This window comes from Adiantum capillus-veneris, chromosome 26, assembly GCF_014529385.1.
Source record: "Adiantum capillus-veneris isolate H3 chromosome 26, ASM1452938v2, whole genome shotgun sequence".
In the NCBI taxonomy this organism is placed as follows: domain Eukaryota; kingdom Viridiplantae; phylum Streptophyta; class Polypodiopsida; order Polypodiales; family Pteridaceae; genus Adiantum; species Adiantum capillus-veneris.
In genome coordinates this window covers 85,679,716-85,694,735 of record NC_140956.1, presented here as the reverse complement: position 1 = coordinate 85,694,735, position 15,020 = coordinate 85,679,716, and the positions used below count along the sequence as shown (strand labels likewise).

The following is a 15,020-nucleotide window of genomic DNA, read 5'->3' as shown; positions in this document are numbered from 1 at the left end:
AGGCTTTTCCAAATTATGAATTTTTCGTCATGCCCTCCATATAGCTTGATTGAGACTGTTCCATAAATCTTTATTGTAGTCCTATATGAAATTCTTATTTGTCAACATAAACAACACTCGGTGCCATAATTAAGGGGAGAATGGAGGGTGTTCTAGATTCACTACTTATGTGTATTAGGTGCATTGAATAAGAATCCCTCCCACTTACGCATAATATGCATTAAATGACCCTTTTTCTTAATAAATCTTTAATTTTCTTTGAGAATTGATTTTTTAAACATTTTTGTAGATGTGCCGAGAATCGACTAATCCTCTCTTGATCTGCTCTTGTGCTGCACTTACATATTTTAAGGTGGACTATCATAAGAGCTCATATGGTCTCTTAACAATGATAGTAGCTGACAGAAGTAGATAATGATTGCATCTATGTATTTTGAGCTAAGGATGACTTTTGGGTTAGTGATTTTTTTTTACATGTACGTTAAAGATATGCTATGTTGATAAAATATTAGAGGTTTAAGAAACTTAAAGTCGCAAATTAGGTAGTTATCCTAGTGTTTCACGATGTAGGAGAAGGCATCACCTTGGTACTCCCTCTACCTCTTGTTGCCAATGAGTTGCCTCTTTAGGCCTCCTTCAGACTGCCGAAGCAGCCACACTCGTCAAGAAGGGTCCTCAATGTTCGAAGTTCACACTGCACAATTCGATGCCTAACTTTTAGTTGGCATCACACGACTATGTAGCTGTGGGCCTCGGTTCAAGCTGTATGTATAGTGTTCCTGCTTCAAGCAAGGTGGAAAGTCTGTGCATGCGAGGGGATGGTTCCGCCCACTATAGTGGTAGGCCTGGAAATGCAATCTCCTTTTGTTGACCTATCAATGCTCGCCACGAAATTTTTTTGCCCCTATCTCAATTGTTTGAGCTACTTCATGTGCGTGGGGGGAAGGACCAGAATCGCAACAATACAAGAGGCAAGCACCTAAACTTGGGCATCTGGTAAATTTTCTTCAAAGATTGAAATTTGTCAAGCTTGAGCCTTGTACATTTAGATTCTTTGATTCACATTTTGGTTGAGGACCTTCCAAAGGCATCTTAACTTTTAAGGCTTAAGGGGCCTATGCTGCTATGCAACTACGGCTCCAGGCTACCACGGATCAGTAAAGCTTGCCATTGTACAACAGGTTGCAATACGACCATCTCGTGAAGTTGATTGCACCGGAGTCACATGTGCAATCGACCAATACTTGTCTTGATGCTGTCTGATGTCTATGCCCTCTTTGCCGTTTGTCGGCTTGGAAGCTGACCGCGATGGAGACACAGCGGAAAATTATTTTCACCATCATCAAATGGGCTTCATTTGCATCAATCAGCAGGACGTTCTTCAATCGCCTTGCCTTGCAGGAGACAGAATGCACACTGCCATCAAAGCAACCCCATCAATCACGCACGCTTTTGATGCAGCCATATTGGCTATTCTTTTGTGCATGTGCTGCTGTGCTGTGCCAACCATGACCATGGCTCAGCTCACTCCTGATTTTTACATTCACACTTGCCCATCTCTGGAAAGCATTGTGAAGACCTCCATGTTACGCAGCACCGCCACCTCCCGCATTGCTTTGCAAGCGGTGCTCAGGCTCTTCTTCCATGACTGCTTTGTTGAGGTGATCACACTTTCAATTTCTATTGATCTTAGCATTTTTTGGCCAATCCAAAGGAGTGCTAACTAGCATTTCTGGACTTGGCCAAAATTAATTTTTGAAGCAAAAGTTTGATTGGTGAATCGCTCACTAGAAGGTGAGTGTATAAAAGCATTGATAAAAATTTTATCATAGTGAAATTCATGGAGCATAAATATCAAAATAACGGAACATGGTGTGCATGGTAGGCCTCGTGAATTATATAATTTGGTACTTCGATATTTTTGCTTAGAGAATGAGGATCAAAGTAGGGGTTTATTCTGTTTTGTATACCTCTCTCTGCTGGCTTTTGCTTCCTTGCATTGTCATCGAGAGGGCCGGTATAATCAGCTGCCCGGCCATGTTGTAATCAGTGGATAGCTACTAGCAGAGGGTCTACTTGCTAAGTTAACGATGCTCACTATTGTTCCGATTCACAAAGCAAGAGATAAGCTCAACCAGAGCAACTATAGGATTACATGGTTGGTCTGTCTTTCTAGGCAGTTTTCACATCAGGTGCAGTCACTCGTGATGGTGGCTGACAACAACACAGATGTTTTCGAGATGTTTGCTGCTGAGGATAAACTGGATGGAGATAACTACCCAATGTGGGCTTACATGATGCAACATGTTCTTGTGTCAAAGGGCGTTTGGAATGTTGTGCACGGCGTTGATGTACGTCCGCTTTCTGTGGATACATGTTCTATTGAGGATGTTGTAGGTTTTTGTGGCAGGACTGTTGCTGCTAGAGTTGTTTTACCTACGATCGAGCAGTCTCGCTAGGATGTTAGAGATGCGCAAGCTCATGCATTATTATCTGTGAGGAGGTACTATCACTCCTCACATTCACTCACTATCAGCAAAACATGCTTGGGACAGTCTGGCTGGTCTTTATGCAAGTTGCAATGAGGCTAAAACTGCATTGTTGCGTAAAGAGTTGGAATCGAAGATTATGCATGAACAAGATGACATGGACACTTTCCTTGCTGGTATCAAGGATATTAATAAGCAGCTCATTTCTGTAGACGAAGTTATTTCTGACAGTTCACTTGTGCAGACTGTTCTTGATGCATTGCTAGATTCTTACCAGACTTTTGCTAGTACTTCGAGACTTATGACCCAAGGGAATTCTGATGTTGTCAGTTTGATGCATTATGCACATTGCTATTGCAAGAGTCACTTTCAAGAAAGAACATATCTAAACAGCATGTAGTTGAACAGGCTTTTGTTGCTGCTCAAAGAAAAGGTGGTAACAGCAATGTAGCCACTTCTCATGGTTCTTCAGTGAGTGACAAATCACTTGTTTTTAATGCTTCTGTTGGCAGTACTTGGTCTGGGAATTCTGGTGAAAAAGGCAAAAAGAAGATGCGTTGCTATTATTACAAGGCTAATGATTACTTGATAAAGCAGTGTCTTAAATTGAAGGCAAAAGAGGCCAAGAAGAAAGAGGCTGCATCCACCAGTGTACCATGGAACGGGCGGAACGGAGCCCTCCCGTTCCCGGAACGCGTTCCCAAGCCCGGCGCCTCCTCGAAACGGGAACGGGACCGGAACGCCGTTCCCTTCCCAAGCATAACCGGAATGGCAGTCGGAACGGGACTCGGAACGGCATCCGGAACGCAGAACGGCAGATCCGGAACACCAAAGTTTTAAAAAATGATAGTTTGAGGCAGGTTTTTTGAACTTTTGGGGGGGTGTTATTTCCATCCTCTCGTATATAAAGAAGGGCTTTAAACCTTCTCTCTCTCAGGCTCTCTACCTCACCCTCTCTCTCCCTTTCCCTCTCCCTTTTCCTCAAGGCTACCGTTCCAGCCTCCGTTCCCATTCCGCCATCCTGAGGGTCCCCCGTTCCGGAAACGTCCCGGAGTCCCCCGTTCTCGTTCCCCGTTTCCGTTCCGTGTAACTATGGCTTCCACTACAAGTATAACTATTGTAAAATCTTCTGTGAAAGGAGATTGTAAAGTTGATGTAGATGCAGAGTGGGCATTTAGTGTAGGGTGCACTTATGATTCTTCTGTCCATGATGCATGTATGTCAGTTGTTGCAGATTCACATGTGTGGTACTTTGATCGTGGTGCTACAAAGCACCTCACTTCACATCGTGACTTGTTTACCTCTCTTGAGTCTGTCCCTCATGGGAATACAATCACTTTGTGTCAACAATGCCTCTTATCCGGTCAAGGGAGTTGGAAAGATTGTGCTGACTGCTGCAAATGGCAATTCTTTCACACTTGTTGATGTACTTTATGTACCTTGGATTTAAAAAAACCTTTTGTCTCTATCTGCACTTGCTTGGTCTTGTTGTCAAATTTATAGATGATAGATGTACAAATCATGATCTCAGTTTTGGCGATGAAATTGTTGCATCTTCTGGCATTTTGTGTCGTGGGTTGTATAAGCTCAATTTGTATGATAAGCGTCGACATAATTTTGCAAATGTAGTTAAGGTTTTTTCAGATGCAAAAACTTTTGTATGCACATTTTGGACATCTGAATTTTGTCAGTTTGCTATGTTTGCAAAAATTTGAGATGGTTGCTTCTTTGCCGCCTCTTGAAGCACCTTCTAAGCATGTTTGTGAAGGCTATATTTTGGGTGAGATGCAACGTTCAAAGTTTCTAAAGGATGGTTCCGTAAGGCCTACATGCAAATTGCAACTTATGCATAGTGATGTTTGTGGACCTATGCAAACTCCGTACTTAGGCAATTACCTATACTTCGTGACTTCCATCGATGATTATCCCAGGCATGCATAGGTGTATCCGCTTAAAGCTAAGTCCGAAGTGTTCATGTGCTTCAAGTAATTTCTGGCTATGGAATGTACTATGGGCACCCTCCGTTCAGATCGAGGGGGGGAGTATGTCTCACGAGTTTAATGCTTTTCTGGCTAATTGTGGGATAAAACACCAATGTACAGTGTCATATACACTTCAACAAAATGGTGCTGAAAGAAAAAACAGGTCACTTACATAGATGGTACGATGTATGGTCAAGAGTCAAGCTTTGGCACATTTGTTTTGGCTTCTATCACGTGTGCTACTTATGTACTTAATAGGTGTCTTACGAAAGCTTTTTGCAATATATGACTCCTTCTGAAACATGGCATGAAAAGAAGCAATCTATATTGATCACATGCGCGTTTTTGGTTGTTTAGCTTATGCTTTCGTGCCACAAATGCAGCGCGGAAAATTGGATGAAAAGGCTATTAAATGCATTTTTTGTCGATTACAGTGTCATGTGTATATCTTACCTTATGTGCATGTGGACAAGCTAACTACTATTTCTAGGGTTTAGGACAGCTTAGGAAGTGTTCTGCACCCTTGTGAGCTTGTACGCAAGACGTGCATGTCCAGGCCCTTTAGATTAGTTGCATACACTCTGATTGCACATGAGCATAGCCAATGTCTGCTACGTGTAGGCATTGGGGAGTGTTCCTATACAGTTGCATTAGTGCCCAACCTAGGTATTTATTTGCATGTGAATTATCTCTTATTAGTGGGTCATCAACTTATTAATAAGTGACAATTTTGCATCATTTTAGAATTGTGGGATTTTTAAGTAGCATTGCCCTACCCAGCTTTTGCCTCACATATAAGTGACCCTCGGGGTCACTTCTCAACCATAAGTCAGTACCCGCAGTACAAGTACTCTCAGTACCTCAGCAACAACTCTAATGTTTTTGCACTAAATCAGCCAGCGTTTTCAAAATGCAGCCCATCATACCAACGTTTTCAGATTCCTGCAACAGATCAGTCAGCGTTTCCAAAACTCAACGCAAGACAGCAGATCAGCCAGCGTTTTCAGTTTTCAGATTATTGTCGAAATTGGCCATAGCAGACCAGCCCATAGCCTTGTTGCCATTGGGGATCGCAGCCAGAATCCCTAGCTTTTTTTCATTTTCAGCCCTTTAGCCTCGCAAATGCAAGCACCTACAGCAAGATCCCATCAAGATCTCAGCATCTAGGACCATTGTATCTGCATTTGTGCAATCTAAAGCAAATAATTCTCTAGCGATAGAGAGGGGGGCCTTTGGAGGGGTGTTTGGGATCCCATCTAGTGTCTCGTTCTCTCTCTCTTTCTCTCTCTCTCTCACTCTCACACACACACACACACACACAAAACCTTCATCCCTTCATTCAGAGTATCACTCTCTTCTCTCTAGTCTATTGCACAACGCTCATGAAGTAAAAGGAACTCTGTCTCAATCAGTATAAGGAACCTTGGAGTATATTAGGATTTTGGCATCTCAAGCGAACTGCCCAATGTGATCCCATTATTTATTTTGGATTTAGGTATTTATTTTACTTATTTGTCAAAGTCTGGGTAGGGCAATTTACTGAGGTGGCTATATAAGCACACCTAGCCCCCATTGTATTAGTATCAATTCATTGCCAAGGTTAATTGGTTCAGTAGAGCCTCTCTCTCTCTGTTACTCTCTCGTGTATTCTCCCCATTGCTCTATGATTCCGCATCGTTGACTTTGACATGGTATGAGAGCCTCGAGCTCCGTGATCATTGGGGAGGAGATCGTCACGGAGAAGGGGAATAGAAGAAGAAGGCTGGTGTTTCTCAAGTGGCGTTTTGATTGGCACCAAGCTTTGTAGAGTTTCCTTGTGCAAGCTAAAGAAAGACTTCAAGAACCTCAAGAACTCAAGGACCCAAGAACCTCAAGAACCCAAGTTCCTCGTGAACTTAAGAACCCAAGATCCTAGTGTATGGTCATCACCCGAAGTGGAATGGATACTTTGCATGAAGGTGATGAGCATGAAGGTGGTGAAGAAGAATTTTCCCCACCAGAAGGTTTTTCCGACCCTCCCCCTTCTCCATCCACGCCACGGTCTGCACCAAATCTGATGGAGGCTTTGGTTAAGTCGATGATGGACATGATGCTACAACAAGAGGTGCAACGCGCTACCTTGGAGCGCGTGCGCGACGAACAAAGGTTAGCCTTTGAGCGTGAGTGTAAGCAAGCTCGCTTGGCGGCCGAACAAAGACGAGGCGGCCTTGGAGTTAGAGCGTGAGACGCAAAGAGACCAACTCATGCAAGACTTGGTCCTACAGGTACTTACCTCGAAACCTGAGCCGATCAAAGATGTTGGTAGTTCTTTAGGTAGCACAAGCAAAGATTCGGACTCCAACAACCCCGTCACTAAGAAGTTGACGTTCAGTAAGTATGACGGTAAGATGGATGCTACTATTATTCATTCTTGGTTACATCAATTTAATGCTTACTTTGCGACAACTAAGAAGACAGGAAATAGCAAGGTTTTGACGGCAGCTATGTACCTTGCCGGTGATGCCATCAATTGGTACCACACATGGCAAGAGGCTCAGTTGATCGCGCACCTAGAGGAAGCCGACAAAGGCACGTCCCTTTCTTTCAATTGGGCCAACTTCCAAGACAAGCTCAAGGCACGGTTTAAGCCACCCCAGTACCTAGCACGGTTGAAGGACGATTGGCGCAGTCTCAAGCAAAGTGGTATGCCAGTCATGTCTTTCTCTGATCTTGTTTTGCAGCTCGGCACCCAATTACGCAAATCGGATGATAAGCGGAAGGAGGCATTCCTTTATGGATTGGACGAGTATATCAAGTATGATGTGGAGGTACTCGATCTGATCGATCTTAACAAGGCAGTAGCTATTGCTCTTGCACAGGAGATGAAGCACAATAAGGAAAAGCCTAAGGAGAACAAGACTTTGCAAAGTACCTCTCAGACTTCTCAGAACCCTCAGAACGGTAAGAACAGTAAGATGTTATTGACGGTTCAACAAGTGTCCTTCCGCAGAAAATTTGTAGTATTTCCTCTTTCAGGATGTGATATGCTTTTAGGCATTCGATGGTTTCGTGAGCATAACCCTCTCATTGATTGGGCAGCCAATAATTTTACTTTCAATGCCAAAAGTGACTCTCCCATTGTCATTCATGGGGAGGAAGTTGTTCATCCTCCATCTCTCATTTCTAATGTGCGGACGAAAGATTGAAAAGAATCAGGACAAGGAGACTCTCTTAGTCTTGTCTTCTCCAAAGCACGACACACATGATTTGCATGATCAAGATGTGATTATTTACAAGCATGATGATTTGTAGGATAAAGATGTGATTGTTCACAAGGATGATGGTCTAGTTGATGCTTTTTCTAGTGAAGCGAACCTCGTTGCAGATACGATCAATCACGAAGAACCGATCTTGGCTCTCGAGTCGAGATCTAAGGAACCTACATAGGAAGTATTGTGTATGCACATGATTAGTTAGTACACATTGTTCGAGTGTTTCATTCGTGACGGTTTCTTGTATTTTCGTCACCGTCCTTATGTGTTCCCTTTTTATAGGCATGCAATATTGTACGATGAACACGATTCACTCATGAATGAGCACGGATGTATGCGGATTACTTATGAAAAGATGAAATGTTTGCATTCGAGGAATTCACATTCCATGTCTCTTCCTTGGCATGACACAGTATTCAAAAGAGCACAAGAAGGATTGAGCATCAAGCATCGGCATTTCCATTGTGATTTGCCACAGTTGATAGATTTAGATCTGAAAGACAAGTTTCGATTCCAATTTTTGCATGTGTTTGATGAACGGTTTGGCACTCCGTCTCTTTGTTCATCTACATTGCATGCATAGTCTTTAAAGAAGACTAGAATTGTTCCAGTCACTTTACATGGAATGGGTATGTTCATGTTTTGTATTGGAAGCGGTTTTAGGAATTTTCCTCCTCGGAGATTCTTAAAGAAGGTAGATCCACGACTATAGCCGAAGTTGGAGCTTTGACGCAGCCACATATGACTTTGTGTCGCTTTTGGTGCAGCCCAAGAAGCAAGCATTGCAGACCTTTATGAAGTTCAAGTATCACACGACCTACACATCAGAGTGGGCCGGCGAAGAGTCCTTCCCAGGATTCATCCAGACGTTGCTGGCAATCTCCCTCGACACCATACACTTTGGTATCAGTACCTCACTTTAAAAAGGAGGGGATGTCACGTGCACAATCAACCTATGTGTACGTGGACAAGCTACTTCATGACAAGGGTTCAGTTCAGTTTAGGAAGTGTTCTGGCATCTTTGTGAGTCTGTTCGCAGACCGTGCATGTTCAGACACGTAGAGTAGTTGCATTTCCTCTGGTTGCACACATCATGATCATCAGTGTTACAGTCAGTAGCCATCAGGAGCATTTTACAGTGCACAGAACCTATTTTATCTATTTTAGCCATTTTTTCACTTATTATTAATAAGTGACTTTGTTGGGAAACTGGGTAGGGCAATTTTGCTAAGTTATTATAAAAGAAACCTGACAGTCACTCATCAGTAGAGCAGAAGAAGCGAAGAGAGCACAGGCAACCTCTTGCAACACGCCCTCTAGCATTCCTTCTCAAGCAAGAACCCTCAACAAGAAGTCCAACGTTTTCTCATAAGCTGTATTACCCAGCGTTTTCAGCTTGCAGACCATCTTCAAGCCTTAGCGTTTTTGACAAGCAAGATCGCAAAGTGCTTGCAGATTTCAACTAGTCCTAGCGTTTTGCTCCATTGCAGATCGCTATCAGAATTCAGCCAAGTACCAGTTTCAGCCAACGTTTTTGGGATCATCCACTAACGCAATAGGATTTGCAAATTTCAGCCTAAAGAACAAAGTGATGTTGCCCTGCTGCAGAGCCTCTTTGCTGCATCGCAACCCTCGCAAAGAAGCCTAGAAACCCTAGCGTTTTTGCATTCACTTGCAGATCTGCCAGCGTTTTCAGTATTCAGCCCTTAGCCTCTACGAACCGCCTCATTCCCATAGCAGATCCTCGCCGCGAGAGCTTGCCGAGGGTCAATCTACGACGGTCAGTTTTCAGCCATCACGATAGTCCATCATTTTCAGATTTAGCCTCCGTTCAGCCTAGCGTTTTTGCATGCATTTACCACCCTTGGCGACGGCAGCAGATCAACCCCGTCTTGGTGCGACAGTTGCAGATTCGCAGCATTCAGTTTTCAGCCTTAGCATTGTCATCATCGTCCTCACCGTTGACATCGACATAGCATCATTTAGTACCCATTGCATTTAGACCATTGTACGAGGATTGTGCAATCAATAGCATAGACCTCTCTTGCCATAGAGAGTGGGGCCCTTGGAGGAGGGTTTGACAACATTCTGGTGTCGTATTCTCTTCTCTCTCTTATCTCTCAGTCTCAGTATCTTCATTCACAGTGTCTTCCACTTTGTTTGTGATCATTTGCACTCTCTCATTAAAGGAACGGAAGGCTCTCCCTTTCGTAAGTAAAAGGAACCCTTGAGCACAGTTCGAGCACTCATCTTGAGCAAAGTTCAACATTCACTTCCTCTGCACCTTACAGAAACTGTCTCAAGAGACCTTAAAGATCTATTTGACGAGGAGAGTTGAACTCAAGACGTGTTATTCAAGAGGGAAATGGCATAACCAGTCTAGCACACTTGGGTGATAGAAAGGCTATACCATTTTCCTCTTTTTATTAGCGCACACACACCCGCACACATACACACCCGAGAAGAGAAGTATTTTAATGTCATAGGAAACTAGCCCAAGAGAAGAGTTGAACTCGAGACCTGTTATTCAAGAGGGAAATGGCATAACCAGTCTACCACACTTGGGTGATAGAAAGGTTAGAGAGAGAGAGAGAGAGAGAGAGAGAGAGAGAGAGAGAGATGATATATTAATGTCTTCAAAATGCCAAATTGACCAGACCAATCTGTTACAAACTCTTGCATCTGATACCATGTCTGGGTACACAATAGTCTCCGTCGATGCTGCTGTGAAGCTCCTCTCCTCAGTCGTACAAGTCTTGATCTCAATGCTCGGTCAATGAGAGTCCCGTGGGTGTGAGTATGAGCTGAGCTTTGCAGTGGTGGCTCAGAGAGAGAGAGAGAGAGAGAGAGAGAGAGTTGTGCAGACTATCTTCAAGCACACATGCACACTAAAACTATTTTCTAGTGCTCTGTTGCTCATTAGCTTTGCACTAAGTTTGCTCAAATGTTTCCATCTTGTTATTAACTGAGTGTGACTATGATCTGATTGCAATTGATTTGTTTCTTCATTGGGTTTTTTACTTATTGCTTTTCATTGACTTATCAGGGATGCGATGCTTCAATTTTAATAGCATCTCATGCAGTGGCAACGGAAAGGGATGCCCTGCCAAATCGCAGTTTGGCAGGAGATGGCTTCCGTGCCATTTCTGAAGCCAAGGCATTGGTAGAGATTGAATGCCCAGGTGTGGTGTCCTGTGCTGACATACTTGCCATCGCAGCTCGCGATGCTGTCTCTCTTGTAATTACATCAGCCAGCTGATTGATAACAAGAAGCTTTACTTTTGTACATCATTTAGTGCAATGATGTTTCATGCTCGAAAATATGCATGCAGGCAAGTGGGTCTACTTGGCCAGTGTTAAAGGGGAGGAAAGATGGTATGATTTCCCTAGCCTCAAGAGTGGAAAACAATTTGCCTGGACCCAACTCTAATGTTGATCAACTCAAGGCCCTCTTCAGATCAAAGGGACTTGACATTATGGATATTGTGGCTCTCTCAGGTACTCATTTTGCGTATGACTGCAGTTTTTTGTGGATGTCAATTGTTTATGTCCTGACATTTGAGAGCTTTTAATTTGTTTAGGTGCACATACTCTTGGATTTGCACATTGCAGATTTTTCCGCAATCGCTTGTACCATTTCAATGCTACACTCGCCATGGATCCAGTATTAGATCGCCAGTTTGCGGCATTTCTCCGGACTCGGTGTTCGATGAATTTGTCGTCTGATATGAATACAGTGCAAGCATTAGATTGGTCATCTCCCTTTTCCTTTGATAGCAGCTACTTCAGCAACTTGCAAGCTGGAAAGGGATTGCTGGCTTCAGATGAGGTACTATGGACAGACAGCAGAACCAAAGGCATTGTAAGGGCCTTTGCACAAAACCAAGCAAGCTTCTTTGCAGCATTTGCATCCTCCATGGTGAAACTAGGCAATGTGGGTGTGAAGATGGGTAGTCAAGGACAGATACGGAAAGATTGTCGGGCCTTCAATGCTTAACATGCTCGTGCATTTACATATTTGATTGCTTAAGTCACATCTATTATGCAGCTTTAGGGGTACACAGTTTGTTCATTATCCAACTCTCTCTCTCTCTCTCTCTCTCTCTCTCTCTCTCTCTCTCGCTTGACAATTTCATATGTTTGTAAATCAGAAAGGATCGTTGTCATCTAACACTCCAGCCTTTTTGGGTTAGTGCCATGTACCCCATTTTAGGAGTATGCTTAGCCATCCCTATGAGCACCACAATGTAATGCAAGCTTAATACAGAGGCATTGCATCATTAAGCTTAATATGGATAGCGTTATGTGCTATAAGAGCATTCCTTGCCATCACTCACAAGCTCTATCAACCAACTCTACTCAATTTAATGCAGCAAACTTTGACACGTGGCACTGGAAAACCAGTCTCCTTAATATATAGTATAGATTCTATGTTAACATCCTCATTTGGTATCAACAGCCACTTCAAAAGATTCTGTCAACCTAAAGGAACTCATACAAATGACTTCATCCTTTGCATACTTGTCTGCCAGTTGAGCCTTTGCTCACAAGGTGCAACGCTTGGAAGGTCCTACAATGGAACCCTAAATTTCGAGGTTGAGAAATACATTAGATTGAAAGATGACCAAGTATGATGAATAAGGTTGGGTTCACAACAGCTCGGCGGAAGAAAGGAGAGTGGGAGAGCTCCAATGACGGGATGCCATTTGGACATGGTTGTTCACAGAGGGCGGAGGTAGGGGAAAAGGTGGGCCACGTCACCTTTATCCCCCCCCCCCCCCCCCCCCCTCGCCCCCCCTAGAGCAGAAGAAAAGCCAATTTTCCTCCTTCTAGACGGAACACCAACAGGCTCTCTTCTGCCTCCCCACGGTTTACACAAGGCGGTGGACGTACAAGCTCATCATGAGTGCATGGCACTGCTCCATTGGTTGGAGGGAAAAGGTGTCAGGGTGGAAGTCCTCACGGGTTTGTTGGGGGGGGGGGGGGGGGGTTGTGTGTGTGTGTGTGTGTGTGTGTTTTGAAGAATAGGGGGGTGAAAGAGAAAAAGGCTTTTTCTTCCTTGACGTGGTTGCCATGTCATTGCCTTCCACCACCTTATGTGAACAAGGCAAGCAAAATCCAAGCTTTTGATTGGTCTGCCGCTCACTGTGAACCTAGCCTGACAAAAGAATTGAGCGCCAATCACCAACCTCTAGGTGGGTTTGGCAGCTTTGGAAGAGCACTTTCATGTCCCTTCCGCCTGGAAATCACCTTGTGAATCCAGTTTCTTCCGCAGTGTAATCAATGTCTCTAGTACACATATATGCACATGCATGTGCGTGCACGCATGTTTCTTTTTGGTAAAGCTTTTTACCGGTGGAAAACCTCAAGATGGAAAACCACACAAAGAAGAGAATGTACAAAGTAGAATTCTGCATTAAGATCATGCCGAAGAGGGTCAAGGTAGTGAGCAACTAAAAACAACTCTAGGGTTTGTTGAGAAATGTCCTAACTGGTGAAATGACAAGTGTAACAATAATCCAAAGAAGTGGGTCTCTTGGAGGTTGAAAGAATAGAAGATCGTTCCTAAAACTCCAAATAGATCACAAAGTCAATAACAAGCCCAAGTGAAGAAGATGGTAGGTCATAGAAGGGTCAGATAACACACCAACAAACAACCAAAACCATTTTTCAAAACGAACAAAGGGAAATCTTCCACAAAGGAAATTGAAAACGTGCAAAAGGAATGCCCAAGAAGAAAGATAGAGCCAAAGCAAACGTGCATGAGACTCCTCTACATGTCGATGGACATTGTGTATCTGAAGTGCATTTAATTTAGTAGGCACATCACCTAGTAGAAAAACTCCAACAAGATGTTGACATAGGAATAAACATACCTTAAGAAGAATACGGCTTTTCCATATGCATGAAAGACATTTACGCCACCAAGCATCTTTTTTATTTTTGGCATTTTCCACAAACAAACACATACGTGTGATACCCAAGAATTGTGATTGTAAATTTGCATATATGTGTTGAGCTGAAACTCAAGAAAAGGGAGCTTCACAAAGCTGCCAATCAACCAATCTTTCTCAATCATTCAAAGGAGGAATCGGCAAAAGGGACATTTTACCCATGAAAGCACGTTGCCTAGTCCTTAATTGCCATTTGTAAAATTTACACTAGTCATTGACCATTAAATTGGCTCAAAGTATGCAACTAGTATAATCAGGGCAATACTCCCACCAAATCATAAGAAATTATGTCATATTGCCGAAGAGTTTCATGAAGAGCACGACCTGTCATTGACTGGAGTTAATCCTCGGAATCTACATGGAAAGAACAACATTATTGGCAAAGATTGGGGTGATGTGTTTTCTTGTGCAAATCCAGCTCTGGGGAGCAACAAGAAGGTGAAGGCCTATCATGTTAAATGTGAATTTGTTGAGTTGCTTGTTCAAAAGCATTGCGATGTGTACCAAGAAGACATAGTCTTCTATGAGGTCACTCAATCTTTTGCAAAAGGCTTTGCACTAGAACATTACAGTGCCACAAACTATCTTGCTAGTAACAAGGTTCTCTACACTGTGGCATGGGCCCCTTTTGCAGAGCGCGCTATGAAAAGTGGTGAAGAACACCATAACTTGGAGAATAAGCGCAAGAGCTGGGAGGAGACATGAGAAGCAAAGGTGTACCTAGGGGGTGTAAAGATAAAGAACTAGGGAGTCTTCATGGTGTTTTGCGTTCCAAAAACCTATCGGATCCATTGCATTTACTGGAATTGGATTCCATGGAAAAAAGAAGTGAGTTAAGGGTACTATTGGCCAAAAAGGAAGATGAGAACACACATTTGGGTGTTGAAGATGCTACTCGCTCTTTCCATAGGGATGGAGGGCGCCATGAGAACCTTGTCATCTCTCAATTGAAGAAGGGGATTGAGGCATTAGATAAGAAGTATGATTGCCAGCACATGTTAGATTGGCTCAAAGAGTTGCAATAAGAAAACCCTACAAAGGACCTTGACAAGCTAGCAAAAGACATTGCGACATCTAAGATATGCACTATTAGTATCTTTGTGTGCCCTATCTTGTGGTGTTTAGAGGTACATTTTGGCTTCCATCCTTAATTTTTGTGCTAGGTTGTCCATACCCCAAACGATTTTAGGATGTACAGCTAGACCATAGGTGACACCCTTACCCTCTTCCAAGTTGCTCATGGCTATCACCTGAAATATTGTTGTCTTCAAGTACAAGGTCGTCTACTAGATAGTTCAAAGGTTAGGCCTATGTTGAACTAGGCCAGGTATCTAGGTGACGAGA

General features: G+C 43.3%; 1 protein-coding gene across 1 annotated transcript; it reads left to right on the top strand.

Annotated features, from left to right (window-relative positions):
• The first annotated feature begins 1,136 nt into the window (after positions 1 to 1,136).
• Positions 1,137 to 12,122, top strand: LOC147423771 (peroxidase 55-like). The gene is made up of 4 exons (XM_086501992.1): positions 1,137 to 1,661; positions 10,769 to 10,960; positions 11,055 to 11,220; positions 11,304 to 12,122. Exons 1-4 carry the CDS (start codon positions 1,263 to 1,265, stop codon positions 11,717 to 11,719), a joined length of 1,173 nt encoding a protein of 390 aa, XP_086358118.1. The 5' UTR covers positions 1,137 to 1,262; the 3' UTR covers positions 11,720 to 12,122.
• The last annotated feature ends 2,898 nt before the right edge of the window (positions 12,123 to 15,020 follow it).

Bases quoted from the DNA above. Each gene is read 5' to 3' on its own strand.
- LOC147423771 (XM_086501992.1), top strand. From the start codon at position 1,263: ATGTCTATGCCCTCTTTGCCGTTTGTCGGCTTGGAAGCTGACCGCGAT. The intron at 1,662-10,768 runs GTGATCACACTT...TTGACTTATCAG, and splicing joins TCCATGACTGCTTTGTTGAG to GGATGCGATGCTTCAATTTT. The intron at 10,961-11,054 runs GTAATTACATCA...ATATGCATGCAG, and splicing joins CTCGCGATGCTGTCTCTCTT to GCAAGTGGGTCTACTTGGCC.